We start from the raw sequence: 19780 nt of genomic DNA, 5'->3' as shown, positions 1-19780 counted from the left end.
GCACTGTGGTTTGTGGGGTTTTTTGGTTTGTTTGTTTTGGTTGGTTGTTCTTTTGGCAAACAAGCCCTGTGTAGAAGGCTTGCCATACTAAGGTGATAGGGAGAAGACCTGCATCCTGCCTTGCGAATGTCAAAGTAGGCATTTCTACAGAAGCAGTGTACACTATTTAATTGGGTTCCCTTTTGCTAGGATTGTAAGGTGGTACTCTGTGGCTTCCCTCCTCTCTGCCCCTTCCCTCTCCCCCCAAAATGCCAGTTATGTCTCAGATTTGGCTCATGTTTCTTTGTGTGTTTAGAGAAGTGCCTTTTTCTAGAAGTAGAGTTTATGTATTTATTTGTGCCGTCTGATTTGGGTTGTGCAGAGAAAATGCACAGACGCCATTGCCTTGTGGCTAAATCTGAAATTTCAGAATTTTTAATTTTTTTTAATTCCATGTCCCTGTGGGGGTAGATTTATTAATTTAGGTGGTAGTCTCCTTTGTAGGATACCCATCAAGCAGTTAGGGGGGATGGTGGGGTGGATATTTGTCCTGAACTCTCCCCATGAACCCCTTGTTTCCTTCAGTTACTGTCTTCTTTTCCTCTTCAAACTGTTCGTTTCAAGGAGAAACCTATGTCCTTCTGCTGTGTATTGTTTAGTTGGTTATGTGATCAACACAGCTCACCGTCTCCTGAGCAGTAACCTCTTTCTGCTGATGCTTGCTTCAACAGACAGTGGGCTTTTCAATGATAGTTCAACTTATTAGAGAAGATTATCAAATGCCATCTACTTTGGACATGTTAAGAGGGTGTTCTGAAGGAAAAATTGGTATCTTGCATTTCTTTGTAATTTTGGTGTTGTGGAAAGGTCAGTGTTGTATAACTGGGAGTTGCATTAATGCAGTGTTCTTTATCTCTGTGCTTAGTCTGAAGCAGAAAATCAGTGTCTTTTCAGCCTTTGACTCCCTGAAGGATTGTATTGCCTCATGTGGTACTGTAGAGGACCCTAGTTTGGTTTGTGTGATCAGCTTGTCCTGAATCAGCTGAATCAGCTGATCAGCTTGCTGAATGGCAGGGAATTCCTTTTAGCTTCATGATGGTAAATTTATTTATTTACTTATTTTAAATCAGCTAGTAAGTGCTTGAAAATCAGTGTATGAAACTGTAGCTTAATAGGCGTTTTCTACATCCTGGGCTATTGTAATTTCAGTGCCTATACAGGGATGAATATGTTCCTATTAAAATGTTCTCTTCCCCCTGAGAAAATGTAAGTAGATGGCACTTCACTGAGGTGCAGGTTTCTTTCCATTGGTAGGTATTGAGGCTGTGATAGACCTTTTGAAAGCTTTAAGCTAGTTCTTGTATCCTGTTGCTGTCTTGAGTGTGGTAAAACATTGCAGCAGGTTTAAATCAGTAGGCCTGATGTTTTTTTCAATATCTTTGTTTTAGAGATTACTTGAATTTCTAATTAGTTGTACTTTTGCCTGCAGATCTGTGTATGAGTATAAAAGTTAAGGAGCTAGCTTGTATTTTAACTGCTTCTCCTTTTATGGTGTGCTTTAGCTTTAGTTTGCAGGGTAGTAACACTGGAAACACATATTAACAGGTACTGAGAAAGTGAGATTTTTATTTAGCTAGAAATTAACATTGTTGCATTTAAAATGCTGGGGAGCTCTAAAGTGATGTGGGATACAGCTGACAGCCAGTTGCCAGTTCTGTTCCTCAGAGCCTTAGAACTTGCTCATGTGGGAAAGAAATCTTAGGGCTTGTGTCATGGGTAGAGTTGTCTTACTTCTCTTCAGGCTGCCAAAGCTTTGTTACCTTGCTGGCACTAGGTAGGTAGTTTCACTGTTGTTGCATTCCTAAGCCTGTCTTGAGCTGGGACTCCAAGGACCTAATATCCTCTGATTTGCACAAATAATATCCTGAAGTTTGATAAAATATTTGTGTTTTATTTTTCATACATGTACCCTCTGGGCTTCTTTTAAACTTCTAAGTTTGTGTGCTTCCTTAAACGAACTGCTAAAATCAGACATCCGTTAAGTAGTACAAGGTTGGTATGAAGACACACAATGATTGTGTCAAGATGTGGTTTATGGAGAGGCTTGAGCAAACCCATCTAAGCAGTTCTGTCTAAAGGGCTGACAGGGCTGTGTCTTTCTTCCTTTGACTCTTGTCCTTTTCCTCACCTGTCCCAAACACAGTACACACTCCTGCCTCACCCTTCCTACTGGCACTAGCACATGTGACAGCACAGTCACCCAGGTCATCTCCCTGATTTAACTGAAGATTTATGCTCTAACCATTTGCTGCATTGCTTCTCACCTGAGCAGGAGAGGTGAGTTAGCAATGCTCCTGAGGCAGGCAAGAAAGTGTTTCAGCATCACTGAACCTTAAGTTTTTTAAGAGTTTAATAGATATGGCAAATGTGGGAGATCCTGAGGGAAAAGAAATATTATTTTGCTTTGGGTTTCTGATCATTGGTTTTGCAACTAACAGTTGGTTCAAAGTTTTTCTAGGGTTTTGGTTGCATAGAGAGTTTCCTTGTCTTTGGAGGCATAGAAAGGATCATGGGAATGCATAGTGGTATGATAGAGTTGCTGTCTTTGCTTAATCATTTGCTCTCTGGTACAAAACCACTCCCTCTTGCTGTCCCAGAGTACTTCTAGTGTTTGCGTTTACTCAAACTTCTAGGAGGATGTGTTTGCTGGAAAAGTTATTTGGGGATTTGAACTGGCAGAAGTATGTGAAAGAGTAGGTGCAGAGTGCTGACAATTTGGTTTGGCCAGAGCTTTGTTGTGGTGTGTGAGTGTGTGTATTCATATGTTCATACCCTCTTCAAATCAAGGATATGGTGTAGACACTTCTGTTTTCGAAAGGCCGAAAAATATGGGCATGGCATTAGGTACTCTTATTAAGCAAGGTGAATTTTGAGATGTTGTGTGTGATGGTCATGAAGAAAGAGAATTGGTTATACCCCAATTTAATTTTTAGCCATTTATTTTTAATATATATTTGTCTAATGACCTACTGCTATTTTGAACCAAAATTAACAGCCCTACTTTATAGTAGTGTTTGCTTTAAATCCATCCCCACCAACTTTCTATTTTCGTTGCAGCTGAAGGTATAGAGGAAGTTCCAAATTAGTCCAGTATCTTACATAACTGCACAGTGCTTTTTGGGTAGTAACTGACTTTTTTTAACGTTTCTAGGGATTTTCTTCCCCGAGGTTCTGGAATTGTAACAAGACGACCATTGGTCCTGCAACTCATCACTGCCAAAACAGGTAACCTCTTTCTCTCTTTGGCTAAATGCCTGAACAAAGTGCTGATGTACTTCAGCAAGAGCAAAAAAAAAAAAAAAAAGTATGGGAAGACTTAGCAGTGTCAAGTAAGGTGCAACTAGACTGCCTTTAAACAAGGACCACTGCTTCAAAACTGTATGCTCATGACCAACTAATCTCATTGTCTTATCTGTGAAAACAGTAAAATCTAAATCCTTGAGCACATAGTAAATTTAATTCAAGATCAAACTTGAGGCAGTGGAGAAACATAGCATACAAAGTGTTTTAGAAATTAGCTTTGGTTTATTCATTTCTTGAGGAGCTTTACAGTTGTGTTAGTTAACATTCCAAAATTGCTCTACTTCTACCTTTAACTTTTGCTCCACTGCACACAGATTTGATTCCACACAGCTTGTTTTCATGACTTGTCTTTTTTGGTTGGGCTCACTGCACTAAGTAGAGCAGAAGGTAGACTGGGGGAGAACAAGCCTTCTGCGTATTTGCCTGGTCAAAAATAAAAATATAGTATGTGTATACTACTGAGTTATGTGGCATATTGAGATCATTCATCAGAATTCACCACTTTAGTTGCCCCTTGGTTGAGTACAATGTGCTGTTGTGTAGCTCAATTCCCTGACATATATAAAAGCACCTATGGTTTTCCGTCATTCAATTTTTGTTGTTGTTGCTTCTAAACCTATGTAAGCAACAAAATAACTTTTTTACAATTGACTTCTACTTATCATGGTAAAAAGAAATAACATCCAAACCAGAATTTCAAAATAACAAGTGGTCTTTAAATTATGGAACACGATGGAACTGGGAAAGAGACAAAATTGAAGCTGCCTGTAGAACTTTAGTCTGTCTCTGTGTGAGGTGTAATTAAGTTTTTACATGCATTTATTTTCCTAAAAGGTCTTTTTGTTGTTCAGCAGGAAGATATACTTCAGTCTGCTTAGGATCCATTTCTTTCCTGAATTACTTCTTCTAAAGCCAATTCTTACTTTCAATGCCTCTATGAAATTTTCCATAGTGTTTATACTGTGTAAAGGAGAGGAAAAACTCGAATCCAGTATTTCTGTATGCTCAGCTTAGAAATGTTAGGATTTTCAAGTGTGTAATACGCTTAAGGTACTTAATATTAAAAGATGAAGTTAATTTTAGTTGGAGATATGAACACTTGTTATTTCTGCATATCTGGCTTTTGATCTGACAGAAAACGCAGAAGTGCATGAATAAGGCCTAGCTATAGAGAATTTTCATCTAATTTTCCCAGCATCATGTAAAAGCAGCAGAAAAAAAAGAATCGAGCTCTGTGATAGCAATAGTAACAAAATGACATATACAGGGACACACGAATTAGTAAGTAAACTCTTACACTCTAATCTCAGGTGGTTAAATACTTATTCTTAGGCATCCATCCTAAATTTACCTCAACTGGTCTGTACTGTCCTATTTTGTAAAATCATCATAATTTGGCTTGGTTAAGGAGACAATGAAAGCGCTTCTCTCTTTCTGGTATTTTCCCCATTAATATGTTTACATAGTATGACTAGATTTAGATAGGCCTCTAGGTTTTTGTGTAGGTACCTTCTCTGCTGAAAAGCAGTTCTTCATTTTAACTTAACACGACAAAAACTTTAAGAATTCTGGAGAACTGAGCTTCAGTGTAATTTTGTGTCTCCTGAATGGCAAGACGTATTTCTCCCTTTGGGAAATGCTGCGTGTTTCTGTTTGGGATTAGCTGCCAAGACCTTTAAAATGTAAGCTTTAATTATTTTGTTACTTTCTTTACACTTTGTTCCACTGTTACTGTTTTTGGTGGTGAAATTCCAAATAACTTTATCTTTTAAACCACCTTTATCTTTCTAAACTAATTAAAGAAAAAAAAAAAAAAAAGGAAAAGAAAGAAAACTGCTTAGAGAAGCACAGTGTTCTTTTACGGGAAGCAGATGATGAACTGATTTTTATCAAGTCCATAATTAGTTAAAATGTTATAGAAAGTAGAGGACTGTATCAGCTTCTTGCTGCTGTAACTAGCTTAACTGATCTCTAATCCTAGGACCTTTCTTGACTCTTTTAAAAGTAACTTCTTAAGATTATTCCTTGGGAGGGAGCGGGTACTTTCTATATAGGCATGCAGAGATGACTGCAAGATACTTTAGCAACATTTTGCAACTGGCTGAAAATATTTTTGGAATGTGAATTTGACTGACTGAGGAGGTTAAAAGCTTCATTTGAGTCACTGCACTAAGGGATAAAGATTGGCAGTTGAGGAATTTGTGCACGCTCAAGTAAGGGAAAGCTTAACCTCTCATTATTAGGGTTGTACATGTCACTGAAGGATGCAGCCCCTGAGGAGTTATCAGGAGCCCTCCAGCATCTGAAAGATCTGACATATCTGGGTAAAGAGTGGTTACTCCTGTGAATATGGAAGGGGTAGCATGGAACAATTCACTACCAAGAAATTTATCTCATGAGATGTGGAGTGGTTTTTTTTTTTTTTTTTCTTTAAGAACTTTTTTTTACTTCCTCTTAAAAAAAAAATAATCTGTGTAATTAGTACAAAGCTATTTTATAGAAACCTGTTGACCTCCTTTAATCACTAACATATTTTGGTGGCAACAGTACAATTTCCAAATGGCTTTATGCCATTTGCACTTCCACATCCATGCACATACTGTACTCTGCTGAAATCTTAGAGGCAGAGACAAAGGTTTTAATTAAATATTGTAACTAACAAGTCAGTCTTTACTAGTTATGACTATTTTCTTCTGAGTGTGATGAGAAATACCTAGTAGCATAGAGTAAGTCAGAATATGGATGTTAAAAATAATTTACAGTCCTCTGAAGGACTCTGACTTGTCCTTGTCTATCCTACTCTGCAGTCTTTTTTAGGACTGCCCAACTGCATTTCAGATGAAACTGCAAATGTGGCCTGTACCCAATAAATTAATGTACTGGCTAGAAGAGGAAGGGGTGGGAGGAGTAATCTCCATCTTGTTAATATTTTGAGGTTCCAAGGTGTCTTCTTGCAGCTAGAGGCTGATGCTTGTTACTTGTCCCAAAGTAGTTCATTGGCAGCCCTGTAGGTAGGGTCACAAATTTTCACTCCTATTCTTCATCTCATATTTTTGATTCAGTTGCTCTTCTTCTACCAAAGACAAGTACTATATACAGTCTCTTGCTGGAAGAGAGAATTGGATTAAACAAGCATGCAGTGTTTATTCTGTAGTAAACAGACCTAAATTCTGGTAAAGCAGCTTTGTTTCCTGCCCAGAAGTCATAACTGAAAAAAATGTCCTACCTGGCTTGCCAAGCAACCCACATGCACTTTGATATTCTTTCTGGTCACTGCATTTGGCCCTGAGCAATTCCACGATGTGGCAACGTCCAGTGTCAGATCTAACAAGAGTCTTGTGCCTTTGTTGCTAGTCTCCAAAGGAGCTCTGAATACAGAATAGTTCTTGAGAAAACAGTCCTGTCTGGGAAGATGCAGTTCCGTGAGTTTTTAGAAGGCACAGGTGTGGACATGGTGCTGTTAGCAGGGAGGCTCTCTGATGGAGAACTTCAGGTTTCACATGGCAAGACAGTGGTGATAAATTAGCTTAGCCATTCTGGGGATGTACATGGGAGGAATTTCACCTGTTTTTTTCCTGGGTGAGAAGTTGCATGTGAGGGCACTTTATTTTGTTACACTGATGTCTAAATTCAGGTAAAAACCATGCTGGTTCTTTCAGTATTTGTCTGCTGTTGTGTAAGATACAGGGAGTTTATTCTTCCTCAGTAGACACAGTCTGTTTTAAATGCTAAACTGTTGTGATATTTCAGTAGTTACCAGTGAGTCTAGAGGGCTGATCTTTCGCTTTCTTACTCATGATTCCTTTTCAGGTGGAGGAATGCATTACATATTCCTGTAGTTATACTTTTATAAGGATTTTTCTCTGTCTGTATTTTGAGATCTAAGTGCTGGCACACAGCTGACAAGAATTTTTAGGCAGCATTAGTGTTCACTAGTCTTGAAGCAACGTAACAGAATTGTGTGTAAGGTACGTTAGTTCCATTTCAACTGTTAATCTTCCCTCTGCAAGTTTTGCAGTAAGCATGCTAACCTGCAGTAATTTGTCATGTGTTACCATAATTAATTAAAGGAGTTGTGTGTTTGGGGTTTTTTATTTTTGTTTTAGTTTTTTTCCCCCCCACATATTCCATCTAACTTAGGCAACTTCTTCTTCTTGCTGTGCCTTCTCCTGCCTGTGGAAGTGAGATAATTATCTAGTTTTTTTCAGATTGGGTAGTATGCTTTTTAAACAGCACTAACAACAAAAAATGTACTGGAGTTTTAGTTGAAGCTTTTGTTTGTTAAAAATGCATTGCCTACTCTATAAAGCCTGTTATTTTTTATTTACATGTTAAAATACCTTGGCTCTAGGAGGGTTATTTTCCTCATTTTGATAACTGCTTTTGGAGGGATTTTGGATTTTCTTCATGGTCTTGCTTCAGTTTCTTTGCTAAAGAAGTGTCAGATTAACAGATTTTGAAAATTATTGAGGTGGACATTTTTAGATGTCATATGTACAATATCCACTTTTGTTTCAGTTCTGTTAATTAGAGCACTTAAATGGAAAGCAAATCACATGAGGTTCAAAAGTCATTCTGATTTTTTTTTTTTTTTTCCTGAAGTCTTGCTGATGCTCTCTTCTAATGAAATTGCTGAGCTTTAAAGCAAGTCTTTTGTTGAGACTACTCCACAAGCATACCCGTCTTTTATTGCCATCTGGTGACAAAACCCAATCCTCTAACAGAAAATGACAAATTTATAAAAAGAGCCTTAGATTGGTTATTTCGGCTAACCTGGTCTTAGAGATTTCAGCAGCAGGAAGGCATCTGGAGGTCTTGAAGGACAAAAACTAGAAAGGTGCCACAACGCCAGTGGTTGGGGAAAGGCTGGGCACTTAGCAGGGAAGGAAGGAAGACAGTGGTTGCTGACTTATGGGTCCCATTTTCTGGCAATTATTCATTCAGGTAATGAACAGGAATTCTGTAGAGACCAGTGAAGATGTTGGAGTTGCATACCTGAAAAGGTAAAATGTGGCATCCCCATGGGGAAAAGGTGGTAGTGACTGGTGACCCCTTCCCTAGGCAGTGAAAAAGGTCATCCAAAAAGGTCTGATAAGCTGGAAAAGGGATAGCACTGCTGGTCTGAAACCTGAATTTAAGCTTTTAGTGTAAGGTTGAAGAAACCGCAAATTTTCCTTGTTGCTATCCATGTGTGTGTATGTATGTGTGTACTGATAACAGTGGAGTAACCTTGAGCTGATCAGCAGTGAGTACTGATGTCTGGCAGCATGAATTTGAGGCTTCAAGCAGTTCTCCTATCAGCACCCTCAAACAGTGTATGGGCTTCAGCTCGTGTTTCGAAAAATTAATCATACCCACAAATACTTGGTTTTGTAAGTGTGTTTTCCTGGAAAGTTTTGTTTTCTTGATCCTGGGTTGATGCTCACCCAGTGACATCAGGAAAGATGGAATCCACTTACTGGAAGACTGGGAAATAGCTCTAAATGTGCCAGTATTCAAGAAATTATAATAGAGAAAAGTGACAGAAAAATCAAAGCTCACTTCTAGAAAAAAAGAAATCTGTAATTAGTTATTAAATAACAATTTGGAAGGTTCTTGAGATGCATAACAGTCAACACAGTCAAGAACAGAAAGATCCTTGTCATAATCAGAATAATCTTATTTTTTTTGTTACAGGGTAGCAGGCTTGTAAATAAAGGTGTGCTAGGTGTCTTGTCTCGGGTAGAGTAAGGCTGTAAATTATCTTGCATGGTTCTTTATTATATGAAACAATTTCAGGAAACCTGGTCTAGAAAGGATTCCTGTAAGATGGATGCACAGTTTTTTACAGAGTGGAAAGGATATCCCTCCAGGTCATGTTCAATATATTGATAGGATGACAGAACATAGCATGTTTAAGAAGTTTATATTTGGCAAATATGAACAAGAGTCTGAAATACACTGGAGGGCAGAACTGGAATCTAAATTGCTTGCAAAGGAAAAGAACTGCCTCAAAAGCAGGAAGAAGTTCACCTGGAATGAGGGCTGTTTCTGAACTGAAAGATTAGTGTTTAGATAGCTAGTTTTCAGAAAAGAACCTGGTGATTGCAGTGGACCTCTAACAGAGCAAAACTCACTGATGTCATGCTGTCTTAAAATACAGAAGTAAATATCGTATGAGATATATCAACAGAAATACAGTCTTAAAAGTAGTTCTATTTTTTTTCAGTCTTGGAAGGATCTTGGTGAGCTCTGCCTCTATAGCATTCAAAAGAATGCCTGGAGAGTATCTGTGAATGATTGAAGGTGTAGAATGCATGATGTGTAGAGGAAGGTTGAAAGAAGAAAGATGCATTTCTTCTTCAGAACTTTTTCAAGAATATGAAAGACTATTGAATCAAAAAGAGTGCTTATTTTTCTCCTCTGGTATGAGTGTCTACCCTTAAAATTAAGCATTTCACTGGTTCCTAAGAGCATGACCTGGTATTTTATGTTTGTTACTTTCATCAGATCTGCACTATTTTATTTATTTTTTTTTTTTTTTTTAAATTTCTTATGCTACAGTATTCTTGTCATCCTCTGCATTGACAGGATATTCTGTATTTTCTTCAGAAAATACCAGGGAACTTCTATTTCTTGTAGCCTGGCTGCTCGAAATTAGCAGTGGGATGTCTGAGTTCTCAGTATTTTACCTTCAGCATGGTAGAAGAGCTAGAGAAATGGAGAATTAGAAGACAGATTATAGATTGGATAAGGCAACAATGGCTTTTGATACTGCCTCTCTGTTCAGTGAAGAACTAATGAATGATTTGCTAGAGTCAAAATAGATTAATTTGACTGCATTTACTTTGTTCAGAAAAAGCCGATCCATCATCAAAGAAAAGGTGATGTACTTAAGCTCATATTGTTTATTTGCATGTTTTTAAATCACTCTTTTGAAATCAGTCTTTTGAAAAGCATTCTGAAGTTTTCTGGAATGCTTCATTGAAGCTAACAAGACTCTTGTTGCTTGTGTGAGATCGCTCTAAGGGACTGTCAGTAATAGAATGTATTCCCCCTTTGCTATATATGTTTTTTTTGTTTTGCTATAGGAGTACTATTTAATAAGCCACCTTTTTGAAAAACTCCAAGCTGGAGACTTAACTCTTGAGTATGTTAGACTGGATACCACCACAGACTTGGGACAACTCTGCATGAGATCAGATGGGGAAGAGTTCCGAATCCAGGTGCTTCATCTTGGTAAATTCTTGACCTCTAGTAGCAGATTGTTCTGCATAGGGTATTCTTCATAGGGTATTCTGCGTGGGCTGTGTCAGACTTTGAAAGGTCTTGGGTTCAGCTTGATGTGGATCAAGGAGGTTTTTTAAAAAAAAAAAAAAAAAAAAATTGCATACAAAGACAGGCTGAGAAAGTTGGGGCTGTTCAGTGTGGAGAAGAGAAGCTGTGTGGAGACCTCATAGCAGCCTTCCAGTATCTGAAGGGGGGCTTCAAGGGTGCCGGAGAGGGATTTGAGCAAAGACAATGTTTTAGTTTTTTAGCTAATTGTTCTTTTTTGTGATTTCAGCTTTATCCAGAAAATACACATCTGAAAACTAGACCTTGGGCAAGATCACTTTTTCTTGTGTGGCTTCATGTCCATTTCCACAAAAATGTAAATAAAATGTTTTCCTAGTATTCTTCTGTGTATGAAAGCTGAAAACTGAAGAATGCATTAAAGCATGTGCTTATCCAGTCTGGCTAAAGGCAGCCCTGCCAAGGACAGGCAAAGAGCTGAAAGGAGCAAAACAAAGTGCTTGTTGTTTGTTTGAATTTTTATTCTGAAGGCTGTGTGTGGCACCACAGGTTATGAACTGTTGTAAAGTCTATTCCTTCAGTGGAACCACAGATGTCACTGGGAGGAATGAGCTATTGATAAATACTAATGCACCTAAAAAAGTAGCAGATGATTTCATTTGAATTACCTTGAAGCCATTTCAATTAGGACTTTTTCTATTACTATTGAGCATTTAGTGGAACAAAGAGAAAAGCTTACTTGACAATCAGCTGAGTCAGTCAACTGATTACAACTAGGCACTGAGTATTAATTATTGAATTGTCAGATATTTTTATGAGGAAGTCTGATGAACCACTGGGGAGAGAGGGAGGGAAGTAACTAAGAAGAATACGTTTATGTCATGCCAGGAGTAGTGTATGAAGAACTGAGACAAAATAAGAACCACTTGTCAGTTCTTTTTTCCAGTAGGTAGCTATTTTCCAACCTTGAGATGACAAATTTTACATATGTGAATTCTGAAATGTGCTAGAAAAACTGAAGTTTTTCTATTTCTGTGCCATGTTATCTTTCACTTCAAAATATTTGAATATTCCTTTTTTGTGTGTGTGTGTGTGTGTGTGTTTTGTTTCATTTTTTTAATAGTTGCCAACAAAACATACAAAACTCCTGCTCATTGTCATTTTGCTGCTAGAACTAGTCAAGAACGTAAGAGATGCTGGAATTCTTAAGTTACCAGAAATGAAATGGAGGTTTTTGTTGAGTGCTGTCATTTTTAAAATAAGCGACATATTATTTTTGTCTTAATAAGGGTGGGTTTTCTGGTCCCTTGCTTTTGAATCTGAAGAGATTATAGTACTATAGCACAGAAAGGTTGGTACTTGTTGTTGTCTCCTCCTCTCTCTCCTTTCTTTTTCTTTTTTTTTTTTTTTTTTCCTCCTCTCAGTTTGCTTTAACTATTGGTTTCACGTGTGGTTTTGGCTATTGTTTTTTAACACTTCTGTCAATAGTAATAAAGCAACTTCTGGGAAACAAACTTCAGTACTGGTACATAAGGCTCTTGATTAATCCGTATTCCTGGATCAGATCTCCTGAGCTTCTGTTCCTTCTCTGAGTACCAAGCAAGCTCTTTGCTCTGGGGTTTGAGGGCTATTTACCAAGAAATGTTTTCTGGGGAAGAAACATTCAAATGGAACTTTTGAGATCAGGTCTTGATTGCAGGATGAAATTAACTGGAACATACACTTTGATCAGACTTTCTCCAGCCCTATTGCTTAGAGCGGGATCAGGAAATGAACTTGTATCTGTTGTTAACATTTATGCCATTACTTCTGATTACAGCATTACTATTGTGAGATAAACATTTGTGTTGTGTTTCAAAGGAAGAAACCCCAGTTCTAAAATCTGAGATGTGCTTTTGGTTTTGCGCCTCTAGGGAAGGAAATTAGTATCCATATTTGGATTCAGGAGTCAAAACAGGGAGGGACCTACTGTCAAGTTCGCGTCTAACAAATTAGACTGTATCTATCATTGATTCCTGGTTGATGCCCAAAAGGTTAAGAGGGCAGGTTGTATGATATTGAAGACATAGGAATTAATTGTGTTCTCCCACTTAGGCAGAATAACTGCTATATCAATAAAAGCTTTTACAAACTTCTTAAACATAGTTTGGATTTAGATAACAAGAAGTTTTTGGGAAATGAGTTGCATTATAAACATTAAGGTGTTCTTAAGTGATCTTATTTTCATTGTGAACTTCTAAAAATATACAGAACTCCTTTGTTAAAAATCACGTAACATGGGCTGTTAGTTTTTGAAAGCAAATGCTAATAATCTTTGATAATACAGAGCTTGACTTCTGTTCAATTTAGTGATGTATTGCAGGCAAATGTAATCAGATGAAAACTCAAATATGATTCACAATCTGTTTCTTGTTTTATTATTGTAAATGGTATCTATTTGAATCTTTTAGGTTGTTCCACAAGATGACATACTGAAGCTAAAAGCAGTAAATCAGATTCATTCAACTTGACTTTTTAACTAACTCTTTCTTGTTGTAGGCTGGTTTTCATCTGTACAATCACATCTATAGCATGTGCTCATATATAATGCTTTCCTGATACTCATGATAACATGCTTTTGTACATATGCATCTGAAGAATACTAGGGGCTTGAAAGTGGGTGTCTAAGTCTATGAGCCTGTGAAATACAGAGTTGCTGTTGATATTTTTCACAGAGTATGCTGAATTTCTACACTGCAAAGGGAGGAAATTTACTGATTTTGATGAAGTTCGTCAGGAAATTGAAATAGAAACAGATAGAGTAACAGGAGTGAACAAAGGCATTTCTTCAGTTCCTATAAACTTAAGAATATATTCTCCACATGGTAGGTAAAATCATGCTACTTTATATTTCTGTCATGTGATGGGTTGCATAGCTCTGTCTAGCTGTTTTCTTTTGTATGCATTCTCATTGCTCAGTCAGAAGTCTTCTGGGATGAAAAAACTTCTGAGATTGAGTTGAACCAGAAAGTGGATAGCATCTGGAAGAATCGTCAACTTCTGCATTCTGCTGGGCAGAACGCAGACTCTGTTCCGTTTAATATTCTCATGATTTAAAAATATTCTCACTCTACATCAGGATGAAACCAATCTCTCCCCCAGTACATATACCATTAGATAGTAACTCACTAGTAAAGACAAATGATAGGAGATGGGAGACTTAGTGGCAAAACTTCTTTTTGCCACCCTCTAGATGGATTCCCCAATCAGTGATCTATGTCTCCCTGCCCTATTAGATGTTTATTGTTTGCTGTTATTAAAAATATTTTTAGACAATAATGGTGCTTGAAGCTGCTTTATGTTGTAGACCCCCATCATAGATCAAAGTTAGTTCCTCTGGTTGCCATCTGGCCAATTTGATGAAGGCAATCTAGAGAAAATGTTTTGCATTGAATCTGTCTTGAATACAGGAGAAAAGTGGTATGGTTGACTGGAGCACTTTATTTTTCTAACCACCTCATCTGATGTCTTCATGGTGAGTCAAAGGACAGAAAGATTAAAATAAGAGTGGAGGTAATTAAAGAGATGCTGAGCCTCCCTTTGATACACTGTGAGCAGTCTTGGCTCTAAACATATGCCTCTGAACTTTCTCTGCTATACAGATATGGTATAGCTGACTGGAGAGAAGCTGAATTAAATGCCCTGCCTCAAAGCATGTTATTTGGACATATTGATTCCAGGATAAAATTAAAATTTCCTACCTAATGCTCTTACTTTGTTTTATTAGGATCAGTCTTCTAGTTCAGCAGCTGTTGTCTGTATTAGCCAGACCCCAAATATACTTTTGGTGTTTCCTTTCTAGGAATTGCATTTTTCTGATTTTTCTGAAGGGTACTCTGTTTCCCTAGTACAGGCTTGAACAAGCTGGGATGCTTCTAGTTGAAACTGTGGCTTGTACTGGGGAAATCATGTCAGAACAAAACAGGTTTTATTAATGGATAAACTTTTACGTGTTTCTTACTTAAGAAGTTACAGAGTTAAAAAAAAAAAGAACCCGAAACAACAATCAAACAAACCCACCAAATAAAACCAAACCCAAAGCAACAACATACCCCCAAATTTCTTAATTTGAGACACTTGTTGAAAGGATGGTCAGAGAGAGACTGACTACCAAAGCAAAGCAAAGCTCAGAAAGCCATGCTTATTTGTCTGAGAGCCTTTGAGGATATGCAGTAGAAGTATCATTCCCTGTGCTAGTTGTAATGTTTAAAATATTAAAGAGTACTAATTAACCTGGAGATGAAAGACTAGCAGAAAAAAGAAGTGTACTTTTCAGATTGTCAGGCATTTTGTTTGAACCATTGACAATATTTATATACCTATAAAGGTAATTTATGTGAGATTGTATGTGACTAAAATTTGTCTGCAGCCATAGATGCCTAGACCTCTTTAGATATGTCTGGCGTGCTAACCTGTGTTTTCCTTATAGTATTAAGCCTGACCCTTATTGATTTGCCGGGAATCACTAAAGTGCCAGTAGGGGATCAGCCTGTGGATATTGAGCAGCAGATCAGAGACATGATAATGCAGTTCATCTCTCGCGAAAACTGTCTGATACTGGCTGTGACTCCAGCTAACACTGATCTGGCCAACTCGGATGCACTGAAGTTAGCTAAGGAAGTGGACCCTCAAGGTAAGAGTGGTTGAACATAACCACTTTTCATTCTCTAATGTAGTAACGTAATTGAAAATAACAGACTAGCTCTTGTGTGAAAAATGACTTATAATGTAGATGCGTATATGTACATTCTCATATAGGCTTCAACATCACAACTGTTTGTTAGCTCAGTGTCATTCCAGTAATGATGCTGTAAATGTATTTTTAAAATTTTGTCAGTATGTCTTATAAGCAAGTGGAGCAATGCCTATCTAGAAATTTCTGTAGTACCTAGCAAAATGGACTGTGGTGTTGATAGGCTTTCTAGATAATACTTGCATTATAAAGTTTATACAGTCATATCATAGGAATGCTAAGCCTTGTTAGAGATTTGAGGAACACATTTCAGCACTGGCAATGATGATCCTTTCTTTTCCAAATATATCATAACTTGCAATTGTAGCTGATATTGTGTGATACAACCTTTGAGAATGTCAGATGTTACATAATTGTAAGATGTAATTGTTCTTCCTGAATATAAATGATTCCTCACTATCTTTTTTTTTTTTCTTTTCTTTTTTTTTTTTTTTTTTCTTGCCTTCCCCCTGAGCAGGCCTTAGGACCATCGGTGTGATCACGAAATTGGATCTGATGGATGATGGAACAGACGCAAGAGAAATTCTAGAAAACAAACTACTCCCTCTTCGCAGAGGTGCAAATGTTCAGTTGCTTATATTCTTTGCAGTCCAGAAAGTGGTTTGGATAAGGATGTTGTCTGGGGGGCCTGGACGTGAAACAAAGGTTGTTCTGGACTGATACATTCCTATTTTTTATTGTTATCTTGGAAATAAAGTGAAATTTATTTTTTTTTATGTATGTGGAAAATACACTGCATATTCCAGAGGAAGCAAGAAATGTCAGCACAGGTTGTGAGCCAGTCTTCTCTCCTGTGCCAGGTTGTTGCTTGTAACAAAAGATTTTTTTTTTTTTTTTTCTTTGCATATGACAGAAGCAAGCACCAGAGCTTTAGTTATCTCACTGTAAATCAAGTTGTGAACCCTTTCAGAAATTTCCCATGTGATTGTTCTGGCAGCCAATGCCACAGTTGTTCAGTTGTTAACAATATCAGGAATTTTGATTCTAGCTCTAATTTACTGATGAGACCACCATCTCCTCCCATGGAGCATGTTGTTCCAGCAAAAGAGAAAATTTTTTTCCTCTATTTTACTAGTACCGTGTAATTTATCTATGTAGACCTGTGCATGTGTTTTGATTTTAGTTTTGTGGAGTTTTTTTGTTTGGGTTTTTTTGTTGTTGTTTGATTATTTTGAAGTGTGTTTTTTTTTTTTTTTTTTTTTTTTGGGGGGGGTACACCAAAGTTTCAGATATTTCTGTATTTGAATCAGTGATTTAAAAGAAAGTGTATTTGTTATACATAAACAGGATGAACAATTTAGACACTGTTAAGGTTGCTGAGTACTTGTAAACAATATCTGAAATGCCTAAATTGGAAAGCTTTGTTTGAATTGAGGCAGTCTAGTTTGATTTAATGTGAATTCAGTCACTCAGGCAATAGCTGCACTGACTTACCCATGGGGTTTGTGTTGTTTTAGGTTATGTTGGTGTTGTAAACAGAAGCCAGAAAGACATTGATGGGAAGAAGGACATTAAGGCAGCTCTTCTAGCAGAAAGGAAATTCTTTCTTTCCCACCCAGCATATAGGCACATGGCAGATCGGATGGGAACGCCCTATCTCCAAAAAGTTCTAAACCAGGTAAAACCTGAAGCCTTGTGGTGAAAGGCAGTTTTATAATGGTAGGACCAATACAAAATCTTTATTAAAATGAATGATGGTCAGTGAACCTTGCTTGTTCTTTCCTGCTTTTAAGCTTTTTAATTTTCACAATTTAATAAACAAAGCTGTATATTACATGTAGCATACTGAAACTTATTGTGAGATGTAGTTTCTGACTTTTGCTGACAGTTCTGCACTCCCCTGTGTTCTTCAATACTGAATATGAACACAAAAAATAAGATTTGTCTCCCTTCTGGAAGTATACCATCCTATTCCTATCACATTTTTTCTAGTCTAGCTGGATTTTTAGAATTCGAATTTGGAAAGTAGCAGTGGAAAAAAAAAAAGACATTTTTACATTTTTTGAAATCATGTGTTCTGAGGGTTCACTATATGTCTGTACTTTAACCTCAAAATCTACACTTTATTGTAGTTCTTAATAGAAGCAATGACTGTGTACTAATAATATAAATGACAAATACAGCAATCAGAACACACTTTTTACACTGCCTTTATTTTTGCCCAAACGTTTGATTTGTTTCTATGAGTTCATGCTAGAATATGCCAGAACAGAGCTTCCTTTAGCAAGAAATAGAGGTCTATTTTCCTGTTACTTGGAGGAGAAACCTATAGTTTACTGTCCTAATAAAGACACTGCCTACAGCAGCCTTGGAAGAGTATATAATTCTCTTATCTTTGAATATTACTTATTTCATAGTGCCATCCGTTTTCTTGAATAGCATGTGACCCTAATGATGCAAGGTTGAAGAGCACTAGAGAAGTTGTGCCTGCCTCTCTAAAATTACTGGTGATGCTGTGTTTTCTTTTTGTTTGGGCTTTTTGCCCTTGTTTGTTTGTTTGTTTGTTTGTTTTCAGTTTATCGGCTGACCAATGTTCTTGGCATTCCTACAAGTGTTTTTTCCAGTTCACTGTCAAATTACAGATGTTGGTCTGGAATAGAAAAAGGCCAGGTCAGGCTGGCTTTGTCTATTTAGGGCAGCAGCTGGAAACAGCAGAAAAGTTACTGATTAAGGTAGGAAACTAGTGGCTGACCTGCTTAATTTCTTGCTACAGTGACTTTGCAGGTGTAACTTGACAGCCAGGTTATGGTCTGCTCTGGACTTGTCCAAAAAGTTGCCATTTTTTTGTGCCTCAGAACCAAAGTCTTCAGCAGGATGCAAGAACTTGCTTGTAGCCTGCAATTTTGTCTGTTTAGGATGTTTTGCATCTTTTTATATCTTGAAAGTTTAATCCACTTGTCTTGATTCTGAAACTGAAGCGTGAGCTACATATGCGTTTGCATTATTTTTTCCGTCCTGGCTTGCTTTGCTTTACTATTTGCTTTTTTTTTGTGAGTTGTTTTATAGATTCATCTATTTCAGTATGTTGGTCTTCTGTTGCTGTTACTGTGTGTAAAATATTACATATGAGAAGATGTATGTAAGTTTTGTCCCTGAGATATTAGGGACGTATTAGTGTTTGTAGTTTCAGGTAATATTTCAATTTCTCTACATCCACAAGGTGGTGCTCCAGGGAAACTCCAGCTTTTGATTTTTGTGCTTGTCGATCTGCTGAACAATTTTTATCTTGAGTTTACATGTTTTGGCATATAACAATATTTATAGCTTGTCTGATTGTGTTTGGGAAGAGGGTTTCCAGCGTAATGCAAGAAGTCTGCTTTGGTTTAATCAAGGGACAGGTACAATGCATGAGAAATTTATGGCACAGGTAAGACACTGATAATGCTTTTCAAACCCATTGCAACATATATATGCAAAAGTAAATGACGTAAGTTAAGCACAGATCTAGTAGTCTGTTTTCTACTTTCCTTCAATTTATTTTCCAGTACATCTAGGTATATTTTCAGAAATGAAAACTTCTAGTTTTGAGTAGTAGAGCCTTTTCAGCCAAAACTCAAGTGTTTCAAAAAGGTGAAGTTCTATAATCAATAATATGAGGGCAAAATCTCTTTCCTTCAGTATACTTTGTACAAGGGAGCAGAAATCTTGTGGAGGTGATTTATCCCAGTGGTGGAAGAGTGCCAAGTAGGTACTCTCTATGTCTGCACTTCCGTCGATGTCTGTTCTCAACAGGCTGTGGATGCTCAGAGTCTCGTCCTTGTCCCATCTTGTCTTGTGGCTGTCAAGTAAAGGAGTCATGCTGAACAAGTATATAGGGCATTGGGAAGCACCCTTAGGAAAACCAGCAAAATGGGAGTGGTGACGAGTGATGAGAGGTGATTTTGAAATTACATATAGAATAGAATCATAGAATAGTTAGTGGAAAGAACCTTAAGATCATCTAGTTCCAACTCCCCTGCCATGGGCAGGGACATCTCACACTAAACCATGCCACTCAAGGCCTCATCCAACCTGACCTTGAACACCGCCAAAGATGAAGCCTTCACAACCTCCCTGGGCAACCCATTCCAGTGCCTCACCACCCTCTCAGTAAAGAATTTCTTCCTTATATCCAATCTAAACTTCCCCTGTTTAAGTTTGAACCCGTTACCCCTTGTCCTGTCACTACAGTCCCTGATGAATAGTCCCTCCCCAGCATCCTTGTAGGCCCCCTTCAGATACTGGAAGGCTGCTATGAGGTCTCCATGCAGCCTTCTCTCCTCCAGGCTGAACAGCCCCAACTTTCTCAGCCTGTCTCAATATGGGAGGTGCTCCAGTTCCCTGATCATCCTTGTGGCCCTCCTCTGGACTTGTTCCAACAGTTCCATGTCCTTT

At 37.7% G+C, this 19780-nt stretch overlaps 1 protein-coding gene across 3 annotated transcripts in view; it reads left to right on the top strand.

Annotated features, from left to right (window-relative positions):
- Positions 1-19780, top strand: part of DNM3 (dynamin 3) — a gene marked incomplete at both ends in the record, with an annotated part of 179496 nt that overhangs the window by 13396 nt on the left and 146320 nt on the right. For all 3 annotated transcript variants that reach the window (XM_080622830.1, XM_080622829.1, XM_080622828.1), the window contains 5 exons: positions 3191-3264; positions 13329-13478; positions 15083-15286; positions 15864-15962; positions 16864-17024. In XM_080622830.1, coding sequence (XP_080478956.1) covers positions 3191-3264; positions 13329-13478; positions 15083-15286; positions 15864-15962; positions 16864-17024 — 688 coding nt within the window. The remainder of the gene's footprint in view (positions 1-3190; positions 3265-13328; positions 13479-15082; positions 15287-15863; positions 15963-16863; positions 17025-19780) is intronic.

Source organism: Psittacula echo (genome assembly GCF_963264785.1).
Source record: "Psittacula echo genome assembly, chromosome: 7".
NCBI classification, from domain to species: Eukaryota; Metazoa; Chordata; class Aves; order Psittaciformes; family Psittacidae; genus Psittacula; species Psittacula echo.
The sequence above is the reverse complement of the archived record's forward strand: the minus strand, read 5'-3'. Positions and strand labels throughout refer to the sequence as shown.